Source organism: Capricornis sumatraensis, chromosome 20 (genome assembly GCF_032405125.1).
Source record: "Capricornis sumatraensis isolate serow.1 chromosome 20, serow.2, whole genome shotgun sequence".
NCBI classification, from domain to species: domain Eukaryota; kingdom Metazoa; phylum Chordata; class Mammalia; order Artiodactyla; family Bovidae; genus Capricornis; species Capricornis sumatraensis.
In genome coordinates, this window is record NC_091088.1 from 8,633,227 (window position 1) to 8,645,570 (window position 12,344).

General features: G+C 50.1%; 1 protein-coding gene and 1 pseudogene across 1 annotated transcript; one reads left to right on the plus strand and one right to left on the minus strand.

Moving 5' to 3' along the window:
* Positions 1-2,202: 2,202 nt before the first annotated feature.
* On the minus strand, positions 2,203-3,390 carry CHST6 (carbohydrate sulfotransferase 6). The gene has a single exon (XM_068993496.1). The coding sequence runs from the start codon at positions 3,388-3,390 to the stop codon at positions 2,203-2,205; it is 1,188 nt and encodes a 395-aa protein (XP_068849597.1).
* A 1,745-nt stretch (positions 3,391-5,135) lies between these two features.
* On the plus strand, positions 5,136-6,817 carry LOC138096144 (craniofacial development protein 2-like; annotated as a pseudogene).
* The last annotated feature ends 5,527 nt before the right edge of the window (positions 6,818-12,344 follow it).

The window sequence follows — 12,344 nt, forward strand, 5'->3', positions numbered from 1 at the left end:
ATCTGGCTTTTGAAGCCTATGATGGAGTCTTCTGCTCCATCCCCAGTTCAGTTTACTTGTTAGAACCATAAGCATTGAAGTCGAAGATGTAAGTTTGAGTTCCGGCCCATATATTAAGCCATGTGACCCTAGCCTAAGTCATTAATAAATTCTGCATTTTAAATACCTTCTTCTCTTGTGTGAAGGGGCAGATGGAGGCTTTATGGGGCCCGAAGTTTCTACAGCTTGACAGGTCCCTAACTGAGGCATCCTGAAGTTTCGGCTTCAAGGTCAGTATCCATCTGCTCCCTGCGAGGAAGAAATGGAAAGTGCCAGACTGCCCTTGACCTGCCTGCTTTGCAATGAGGACGTGGGTCTGCAATCCAGGTCCCACCAAATCCAGGCTGAGAACGGGAAGCCAGCAACCTCCAGAATCCCTCCTAGTCACTGATGGCCTCAGCGAGGGCAGATCCTCACTCCCAGCGGGAACGGGCTAAGGTGTTCTGGTGGCAACTGTCAGTCCGCAGATCAGCTCTGTATTCCGGTGTGACGGGTATTCTATTTGCATGGACTCCAATCTGCTTCCCTGTCCTTCCCAGAGGTTCTGTGACCCTTCTCCCTCCTTTTCAATATTTTTTGAGCGCTTGTTGGCTTTCATTTCCTGAATTTAAGACTAGCTCTTACATATCCACATCTTCCCCCTTCACCTACCCCCTACCTCCTTTTTTAAAATCCAGCCTCTGTTTCATAAGACCCTCTGCCAGTGGAGCCAGGGGCTGTAGCTTGCAGCTAGGAATTGTATTTTGTTCTCCTCCAGGGCCTGGCACAGAAGGACCACAGGGAGACAGCCACCCTAGAGCCTTTTTTCTTCCAAGCTCCTGGCAAGCTTTATCTGGTTACATCAACCCCGTGACTTGCCCTCCAGGCACTGATCTTGCTGCCAGCCTCTTGCTCTGCCACACGCTCTGCCTGGCTTGCTGCCCAGGCCTGCCCAGCCTTCTTTCCCTCCACTTTGCCTGCTCACTGCCTCCCTCCAGGCTTATCCAGGAAGCTCCCTAGATTCTGCACTCTGAACCCCGAGCTTACCACTTCCCACATCTTACCTCGCAGCTGCGGTCCTAGCTACGGCGAACTGCTGAGCCCTTGGGCAAACAGGATGGGAAAATCTGACCCTTCTTGGTCCAGGAAACAGGTTTCTGCAAGCCTGATGCACCCTCTCCTCCCCACTGTGGTCTCAGAGCAAACCCCTCTCCTTCTCTTCAGTCTCCTTCTCATCCTGTAGCCTTGGACAAGTCCCTTCACTTTTGCATTTTGCTTCTCCAACTTTACAGGCCGTAAACTCTAATTTGTATCATACAGGTTAAATATGTTTATTTCTGTAAGTAGGAGCTTTCCCATCAGGACAAATCAAAGGTTCACCTTACTTAGGCAGGTGATGGAGTCGTATGGGCTCCTGGGAGATTGGGTCAGAGAGAGACTAAGGGGAGACCCCAAGATAGAGGCTTGGCTGATTTCTTGCTGAAGACACAGATGAATATAAAAGCATTGGCTTTGGTGGCACGTGGTGCCAGAGGATTTGGGGGAACAGAGTCTGGGGGGGGGTGCCGTGGATGGGGAGATGTACTAACTTCAGGGGCCAGCTGGCCACAGTACCCCTCCAGTCCCAGGTAGGGCTGGGCCAGCCTTCTCAGCTGCAGGATGAGGCATCCTGAGGGAGACTGAGAGGGAAAGAAAGTGCTGGAGAAGGAGCCAAGTCGTCTGAACTTATTCCCCGTGCTCAGAAGTGGGGGAACCAGTCTGCTTTCTATGAAGAGTGTTCCTGTCTGGAATTCAGCTCCTACGTGCTGTTGCTTAATCACTTCAGCCACGTCTGACTCTTTGCCCCCATGGCTCCTCTGTCCATAGCATTCTCCAGGCAAGAATAGTGGAGCGGATTGCCATGTGCTCCTCCAGGGGAATCTTCCCCACCTAGGGAGGGATCGAACCTGTGTCTCCTGCACTGCGGGCAGATCCTTTACTGCTGAGCTACCAGGGGAAATCATTCAGCTCCTAAAGAGGACTGGAAAGAAAGAAGGGGGCAGAAAGAAACTGGTTTGGGAACTCGGTCCTGGCCTGCTACAGGCGGGACCTCCCAAACTCTAGGCCACTGCGTGCCCAGCCCCTTTGGCACCACGCGTGGGTCTCCTGGCCCTGGTGACCGCCAGCCGCAGCTGGGGGCCTCCGCTACGGCCCGGGGCGCTCAGCAGTGGACGAGGCCCAGCTGAAGCTGCTCGGGCCGCGCGGCAGCACCAGGTCCAGGCTGAGGTCGCGCTGCTCGTCCTCGGAGAACACTGGCCGGTAGCCCAGCAGCTGCAGCGCGCCGGCACACAGCTCCTGCACGCGGCGGATTTTGGCGAAGGGCAGGGCGTGGCGCCAAGCCTGTGAGACGTTGAGCGCGTCCCTTGACGTGGTCTTGAAGGCCTCGCGGCGTGCGCCGGGCCCGGCGCCGTGGGTGATGTTGTGGATCCAGGCCTCGAGCTGCGGCGTGAGGCTCAGGCCCGTGAAGGCGTACAGCTCTCGGATCTCCGGCAGCGGCGCCCGCGCCAGATCCTCGAAGCGCACCAGGCGGTAGCGGCCGCGCAGGGCAGGCGGCGGCTTGCGTGTGGCAGCCTCGGCGATGCGCACGTGGCTACGGCACACCTCGCGCACCACGCGCAGGTCTGGGTCAGCCTCCACCCACTTGCCGTTGGTGCCCAGCACGATGCCGTTGTCGCGCGCCAGTGCCTTGGCCGTCTGCTCGCGCGAGCGCAGCACGGCGCGCGGGTCGCGCACCAGGTGCACGATGCGCAGGCGGAGCGCTGGGTCGCTGAGCAGCGGGTAGAGCACCTGCAGGTTGAAGAAACGCACCTCCTTGAGCACCACGTGGCTGTAGGTGCGGCAGGCCTCCTGTGCGAGGCTGAAGGGCCGCCGCGCGCACAGCGGCTTGCACACCGCCTCGCTGCTGATGGCGCCGCGCGGGAAGGCGCTGCAGGCGGGCGGCGAACACAGAGCCCGGCTCTCCGCCCACTGGAAGAGGTCCGACAGGTTGCGCCTCCATGGCAAGTAAGCGTCAAACACATCCATGTCGCACAGGAAGACCGAGCGCACCAGGTCACGCACCGCCATGTGCAGCGCCAAGGCGCTGCCCTGCGACAGGGCGGCCCACACGTGCCACGCGGGCTCCATCAGGTAGAAGACGTCGGGGTGCTGGCTGAAGAGCTGGCCCACGAAGGACGAGCCCGAGCGCCACGAGGACAGCACCAGCACGTGCACCCGCTCCTCGCTGCTCGCTGCAGGCGGCAGCCTGGGCCGGGAGACCAGGAAGAGCAGGAGACCGGTCTGCGCCAGCAGGAGCGCAGTTATCGCCGTGCTGGAGACGCGCCGCAGCCACATGCCGCCGGCCGGAGACCTGCAGAGGGAGCAGGCAGTAGCTGTCAGGGACCAGGGGCCGCTTGCCCATCCCACATCCCACATCCCACATCCTGTCTGGGGCTGCCGGGGAGCAGCTCTGGAACTTGCCCACCGCCCCAGGGAGACCACACCACTGGGGACCTCCCAAGTCAGGAGTGTGACTTGAAGGTATGCACAGTGTTTGCAGAGCCAAACGCCAGTTGCACAAGACTATGGGCCATGTTTTTCCCTTTGTCTCTTTCTCTCCCCTAGCCCTTTTCTTTCTCAGAGAGAACATATATGTAAACTGGAAGTCCTGCTTTTTACTTAAAATTACTTATAGGGGAGCAATTTTAGGTTGTTTACCTAAATAGCTTGCTGGGTGATTTAGCAGAGCCTTCCCAACTGCACCACTTCCTAGCCTAATATCTCAGACCAAAGGCTTCATTGCTCTGTGACTCAGTTCACCCATCTGTAACGGGATTCATCTTGGTCCTGGAGTATTGGGATGAGCCCGGAGGGCTGGGGCATGTAGTAATTCTCAGAACTGAAAACTTGCACTTTCTGCGAAGTGTGCTTCTGTATTGTTTGACTTTTTAAATAAGCAGATACTACTTTTGCTATTACAAATAAACAGACAAAAAACAGCAACTGTTGCTCTCACCCATGGACCGTGAAGTCCTTCAGGAAGCACGGATTCCCAAGGGAGGAGATCCTTCTGGATTGGTGGGACTTGGCAGAAGAAACCAGTTAAGTGACAGGTAGGACGGAGCCAGAGAAGGGGAGAGATGAGGGCAGAGTCAGGCCCCTTTCCATGCTGAGGTTACTTACTGCTGCCCGGGCTGCTGAGAGGGCTGCCCACCTCGATCACAGGTCCATGGGAGAGGCCTGGAGGTTTCTCAGGGCCTGGGAAGGCAGCAGAGGGATGGGTCAGATGGCCCCGGGCGCTGCGAGGGCTCTGTCTTCCCAGACTGACAGAAGTTCCCCTCGGGTGGGAGTCTAGCTGCCCTTCCCCTGGCTGGAGCTGGCCAGGGACGAGCAGGCGGCTGGATACATTTTCCCAGACGGAAGTGAAATGAAAGTCTCTCCTGCTGGGTTTGAGTGTCTCTGATGCCACTCAGGAGCTAGGAGACCTGGGACAAATGACTTAAGTTCTCCAAGACTCAAGTTTCCTCCTCTGTAAAATGGGGGTGATAACATTTGACCTTAAGGTTGTCGAGAGGAATGCTGCTGCAAACACGTACGAGGAAAGGGGCTTGGTAAAGCGCCACACATACCCCCTGTTACTGATGTAGTGTTCAGCTGTATCTGAGAGGAGGAACCATGGGGAGTCTCCACCCAGAGAAGACCCCTGAGGTCACCTATGCTTAGAATCCCAGCATCTCCCAGACCCCCTGCAGCCCCTGAACATGCCTGAGTCCTTCAGTGGATCTTAAGAATGTCCCAGGGTGCAGGGGGAAAGATAAACTGGGGGACTGAGATTGACATATACACACCACTATATATAAAAGAGATAACTAATAAGAACCTACTAAAGCACAGTACCCCACGTCCGAGGTCAGGGGCAGGTGCCAAGAGTGCCAGGCTGTGACAGTGCAGGAACGGCCAAGAGGACCTACCCCGCATCCAAGGTCGGGGTGGCGGCCAAGAGTGCCAGGCTGTGACAGCGCAGGAGCAGCCAAGAGGAGCTACCCCAGGTCCAAGGTCAGGGGCAGCGGCCAAGAGTGCCAGGCTGCGACGGCGCAGGAATGGCCGAGAGGAGCCACCACATGCCTGAGGTCAGGGGTGGCGGCCGGGAGGAGCTACTCCACACCTGAGGTCATGGGCGCAGCTGAGAGGAGCAACCCCATGTCCAAGGAGCGGTGGCTGCATGGGCGCAGGAGGGCCTAGAGGAGCTACTCCACGTTCAACGTCAGGAGGGGCGGTGGTGAGGAGATACCCCTCGCCCAAGGTAAGGAGCAGTGGCTGCGCTTTGCTGGAGCAGCCGTGAAGAGATACCCCACGTCCAAGGTAAGAGAAACCCAAGTAAGATGGTAGGTGTTGCAAGAGGGCATCAGAGGGCAGACACACTGAAACCATAATCACCAAAAACTAGTCAATCTAATTACACTAGGACCACAGCCTTGTCTAACTCAATGAAACTAAGCCATGCCCTGTGGGGCCATCCAAGAAGGGAGGGTCATGGTGGAGAGGTCTGACAGAATGTGGTCCACTGGAGAAGAGAATGGCTAACCACTTCAGTATTCTTGCCTTGAGAACCTCATGAACAGTATGAAAAGGCAAAATGATAGGATACTGAAAGAGGAACTCCCCAGGTCAGTAGGTGCCTACTAGAGATCAGTTGGGAAATAACTTCAGAAAGAATGAAGGGATAGAGCCAAAGCAAAAACAATACCCAGTTGTGGATGTGACTGGTGACAGAAGCAAGGTCCGATGCTGTAAAGAGCAATATTGCATAGGAACCTGGAATGTCAGGTCCATGAATCAAGGCAAATTGGAAGTGGTCAAACAGGAGATGGCAAGAGTGAACGTCGACATTCTAGGAATCAGCGAACTAAAATGGACTGGAATGGGGGAATTTAACTCAGATGACCATTATATCTACTACTGCGGGCAGGAATCCCTCAGAAGAAATGGAGTAGCCATCATGGTCAGCAAAGTGAAAGTGAAGTCGCTTAGTCATGTCCAACTCTTTGCGAGCCCGTGGACTGTAGCCCACCAGGCTCCTCTGTCCATGGGATTCTCCAGGCAAGAATACTGGAGTGGGTTGCCATTTCCTTCTCCAGGGGATCTTCCCAACCCAGGGATTGAACCCGGGTCTCCTGCATTGCAGGCAGACGCTTTATCTTCTGAGCCACCAGGGAACTTAATGGTCAGCAAAAGAGTCCGAAATGCAGTACTTGGATGCAATCTCAAAAACTACATAATGATCTCTGTTTGTTTCCAAGGCAAACCATTCAATATCACAGTAATCCAGGTCTATGCCCCAATCAGTAATGCTGAAGAAGCTGAAGTTGAACGGTTCTATGAAGACCTATAAGACCTTTTAGAACTAACACCCAAAAAAGATGTCCTTTTCATTATAGGGGACTGGAATGCAAAAGTAGGAAGTCAAGAAACACCTGGAGTAACAGACAAATTTGGCCTTGGAATATGGAATGAAGCAGGGCAAAGGCTAATAGAGTTTTGCCAAGAGAACGCACTGGTCATAGCAAACACCCTCTTCCAACAACACAAGAGAAGACTCTACCCATGAACATCACCAGATGGTCAACACCGAAATCAGATTGATTATATTCTTTGCAGCCAAAGATGGAGAAGCTCTATACAGTCAACAAAAACAAGACCAGGAGCTGACTGTGGCTCAGATCATGAGCTCCTTATTGCCAAATTCAGACTTACATTGAAGAAAGTAGGGAAAACCGCTAGACCATTCAGGTATGACCTAAATAAAATCCCTTATGATTATACAGTGGAAGTGAGAAATAGATTTAAGGGACTAGATCTGATAGACAGAGTGCCTGATGAACTATGGATGGAGGTTCGTGACTTTGTACAGGAGACAGGGATCAAGACCATCCTCAGGGAAAAGAAATGCAAAAAAGCAAAATGGCTGTCTGGGGAGGCCTTACAAATAGCTGTGAAAGGAAGAGAAGTGAAAAGCAAAGGAGAAAAGGAAAGATATAAGCATCTGAATGCAGAGTTCCAAAGAATAGCAAGAAGAGATAAGAAAGCCTTCCTCAGCGATCAATGCAAAGAAATAGAGGAAAGCAACAGAATGGGAAAGACTAGAGATCTCTTCAAGAAAATTAGAGATACCAAGGGAACATTTCGTGCAAAGATGGACTCGATAAAGGACAGAAATGGTCTGGACCTAACAGAAGCAGAAGATATTAAAAAGAGGTGGCAAGAATACACAGAACTGTACGAAAAAGATCTTCATGACCAAGATAATCATGATGGTGTGATCACTCACCTAGAGCCAGACATCCTGGAATGTGAAGTCAAGTGGGCCTTAGGAAGCATCACTACGAACAAAGCTAGTGGAGGTGATGGAATTCCAGTTGAGCTGTTTCAAATCCTGAAAGATGATGCTGTGAAAGTGCTGCACTCAATATGCCAGCAAATTTGGAAAACTCAGCAGTGGCCACAGGACTGGAAAAGATCAGTTTTCATTCCAATCCCAAAGAAAGGCAATGCCAAAGAATGCTCAAACTACCACACAATTGCACTCATCTCACACACTAGTAAAGTCATGCTCAAAATTCTCCAAGCCAGGCTTCAGCAATACGTGAACGGTGAACTTCCAGATGTTCAAGCTGGTTTTAGAAAAGGCAGAGGAACCAGAGATCAAATTGCCAACATCTGCTGGATCATGGAAGAAACACGAGAGTTCCAGAAAAACATCTATTTCTGCTTTATTGACTATGGCAAAGCCTTTGACTGTGTGGATCACAATAAACTGTGGAAAATTCTGAAAGATATGGGAATACCAGACCACCTGACCTGCCTCTTGAGAAACCTATATGCAGGTCAGGAAGCAACAGTTAGAACTGGACATGGAACAACAGACTGGTTCCAAATAGGAAACGGAGTATGTCAAGGCTATATACTGTCACCCTGCTTATTTAACATATGCAGAGTACATCATGAGAAACGCTGGACTGAAAGAAACACAAGCTGGAATCAAGATTGCCGGGAGAAATATCAATAACCTCAGATATGCAGATGACACCACCCTTATGGCAGAAAGTGAAGAGGAACTCAAAAGACTCTTGATGAAAGTGAAAGAGGAGAGCGAAAAAGTTGGCTTAAAGCTCAACATTCAGAAAACGAAGATCATGGCATCTGGTCCCATCACTTCATGGGAAATACATGGGGAAACAGTGGAAACAGTGTCAGACTTTATTTTTTTGGGCTCCAAAATCACTGCAGATGGTGACTGCAGCCATGAAATTAAAAGACTCTTACTTCTTGGAAGGAAAGTTATGACTGACCTAGATAGCATGTTCAAAAGCAGAGATATTACTTTGCCAACAAAGGTCCGTCTAGTCAAGGCTATGGTTTTTCCAGTGGTCATGTATGGATTTGAGAGCTGGACTGTGAAGAAAGCTGAGCATCGAAGAATTGATGCTTTTGAACTGTGGTGTTGGAGAGGACTCTTAAGAGTCCCTTGGACTGCAAGAAGATCCAACCAGTCCATTCTAAAGGAGATCAGCCCTGGGTGTACTTTAGAAGGAATGATGCTGAAGCTGAAACTCCAATACTTTGGCCACCTCATGCAAAGAGTTAACTCATTGGAAAAGGCTCTGATGCTGGGAGGGATTGGGGGCAGGAAGAAAAGGGGATGACAGAGGATGAGATGACTGGATGGCATCACTGACTCGATGGACGTGAGTCTGAGTGAACTCCGGGAGATGGTGATGGACAGGGAGGCCTGGTGTGCTGCAATTCATGGGGTTGCAAAGAGTCGGACACAACTGAGCAACTGAACTGAACTGAACTGGAAGCAAAGTACTCTGTAATAACCTATATGGGAATAGAATCTAAAAAAGGGTGGATATAGATGTAATCATTGATTCATTTTGCCATACAGCAAAAACTAACACAACATTGTAAATCAACTATACTCCAATACAAACTAATTACGAAAGAATGTCCCACAGAGGGTCCTACAGAATGAAAGGAACACCGAGCTCAGCTCCCACAACCCCAGGTCCCAGAGTTTTCTCCTCTTTGCACTGTTCTTCCTGCAGCAATCTCAAGGATGAGCCGCTTGGGAAGAGAAGGATCTGGAAGTTTCCTCTTTCCTTTCACAGTATTTGCTCCCCACGGAGACGCCATCACTGGCCACGTCACCACTGAGGGCAGCTGGCATCTATACTGTGAGCACAGACCCCTCTCGACTGCCCCCCTTATCAGGGGCTTGCAGGATGCCCAACAGCTCTTGTTTCCCACTCGGTTCCCCCCGGAAGACCTGGACAGCAGCCACCAGCCTGCTCTGCACACATTACCTCCTCTCCTGGAGGTTGTGTTTCTCAAGAACAGGGCACAGGAGTGGGAGGAAATTCTAACTCCTCTTTACTGACATAAAGAGCTCAAGGGCTAGGTGATTTGGGCTTTCCCTGGTGGCTTAGTGGTAAAGAACCCACCTGCCAATGCAAGAGACGCAGGTTCAATCCCTGGGTTGGGAAGATGCCCTGGAGAAGGGAATGGCAGCCCACTCCAGTATTCTTGCCTGGAAAATCCCATGGACAGAGGAGCCTCGTGGGCTACAGTCCATGGGGTCGCGGATATGACTTAACAACTCAGCATGCGTATACAGCTAGGTGATTTAACTCAACAGCTCCTGAGGTGGGCATTATGATCTCAGGTTTTTATTTAGTTTAATTTATTTATTTTGGCCACAGCACTTGGCTTGTGGGCTCCCAATTTCTCGATCAGGGATCAAACCCAGGCCCTTGGCAGTGAGAGCTTGGAGTCCCAACCACTGGACTGCCAGGGAATTCCCTATGATCTCAATTTTTTAGACGAAGGACCCAAGGTTTGGAGAGACAGCAAGGGACCCCAACCCAGGACTTCGAGGTTTCTGGCACTTTCTGATCATAGGACCCTGACACTTGGGCCCAAACACAGCTGCCCAGGCTCGCCTCGCCCTCCCCTGGTAAGGAGGATCTCACCCCCAGGCCAAGATGCTTGTTACCTGCACTCCAGGGATGCCAGAAGGCTTCTTAGGTGACTCACGCTATACAGGAACTGTTATCTGATCCTCCGATTGGAACTCAAGAACTAGGAAGCAGACGGAAATATCCTGTGCGTGCAGGGTGTCCAGAGAATCCAGGTCCCAGCTGGGCGTTTTCTGAGAAGGCAGCTTACATTCAGCACACCACCAACTGGCCCAGGGTTCAAGTGAGGAAGAACATGTCAGGCAGGCACTGGGATGTGTATTTTATCTTCTTGATTGAATTTTATTCTCCCCAAGTCCCTAGAAGGTAAAAATCATCCTGTGTGTTTTAGTTGAGGCAATGGGGCTTAGAGACATGAATACACAGCTGGTAAGGGGTAGGGCAGGGGTTTCAATCCAGGCGCCAGGCCCCCAGTGTGGGGCTCTGGGTGGCCCCATTCCTAAACCTTTGCCCAATGAAGCTCCTCACTCTGGAAGGGTCATCTGCCTCTCCTATGAATCCTTTGTAATATTTTGTGGGCACATATTTATTATTTGTCTAATTTTTGAAAAGGTGATACATAGAAGTGGTACAAAATTCTGTGTGTGTGGAGTTTTCTCCTTTTGGGAACCTTCCTACACTGTTGGTGAAAATCGTATTACTAAGCTGGTATAACTACTATGGAGAAGAGTATGGAGATTTCCCCAAAAACAAAAAATACAGCTACCATATGATCCAGCAATCCCATTCCTGGGCATATACCTGAAAAGACAACTCTAATTAAAAAGATACATGCACCCCAATATTCATTTGTTGTTGTTGTTAAGCAACCTGAAGGTGCATAAACAGATAAAGAAGGTAAGGTACATATATGCAATAGAATATTTCCAAGCCGTAAAAAGAATAAAATAATGCTATCTGCTGCAACACAGATGGCCCTAGAGAGTATCATACTAAGTCAGACAGAGAAACACAAATGCCTTATGATAGCACTTATATGCGGGATCTAAAAAAAAAGAATGATACAAGTGATCTTATTTACAAGACAGAAATAGACTTACAGACATAGGGAAAAAAAATTGTGGTTACCAAAGGGATGAGGGGGATAAATTGGAAATTTGGGATTAACAGATATATACGACTATATATATAATAAATAAAAAGGACCTACTGTATAGCACAGGAAACTGTATTCAATATTTTGTAATAACCTGTACTGGAGAAGAATTATATACATATAAATAAATTATACATATAAACAAAAATAAATAAAAGTTTTAAAGTGTATAAGACCTAAAAGAAAAACGCATATATATACTAGAAATTCTGTGAATATCCTAAAATTTTATATGAAATTCTTTATTGTATGTTCATGTACTATTTCATTCATTCTGTAAACATTTATTCTGTGGCTATTATGTGCAGAGCATGAAAGTAAATATCGACATGTGGCCGCTACCTTCAGCTTAATTTCTAGCTGAGAAGGTCACCATGAAGCAAGTGATCATTTAACCACAAGCATAGTAAGTATCCAAGGGGTCACAAAGAGTTGGACATGATGAGCAACTGAACTGAACTGATCGGAAGTGTAATAAGGGGCAAGACAGTGCTGTGGGAGCCTGCAGCTAGGAGCAAGCAGAGGGGTCTTTCCTTAGCCAAGGGCTTTTGGAACCGGGATCTGATGGCTGAGCAGGGAATACCTGTGGGAAGGGCTGTGTGAGGGAGCAGGCGGAGAGAAGGTTAGTATGTCAGATGAAGCAGCATCTCTGAAGGCTCCGAGAAGGAGCATTTCATGTTCAAGGGTCAGAGGAAGGCCAGAGGGGCTGTAGGTACAGTATCTAAAGGGAAAAAAAAAGCCATCCCACTGAACCCAGCCCCATTCGTGGCAGATTTTCTGTTAAAGAAAGCAAACCCTGGTGCGCATGCTTTCCTAGACCTCTCACAGCTGAGCACTGCTGACGGCATCACAGCCCAGGATTTCCAGCTTGGACTTGTCCTGTTCTACGCAATCTACCCAGAGCTGCTCCTTGAATTTCCCCAAACCTCTTTTATTCCCTCCTCCTCACTATATACAGAACATCATTAGTGTAAAATGATAATTAGAGAAATAGTTCCTGCCTCCAGGCATCTGAAACAAACTTAGTTCAGTAAGAAGTGCATGAAGAGGAAAGTGTCAGGATTTCCCTGGTGGTCCAGCAGTTAGGACTCAGCACTTTCCATACCAAGGGCCAGGGTTCAATCCCTGGTCAGGGAATTTAAGATCCCGCAAGCCACCAGGCATGGCCAAAAAAA

What these genes read in the sequence shown, in the direction of transcription:
- CHST6 (XM_068993496.1), bottom strand. Translation starts at nt 3,390, where the DNA reads ATGTGGCTGCGGCGCGTCTCCAGCACGGCGATAACTGCGCTCCTGCTG.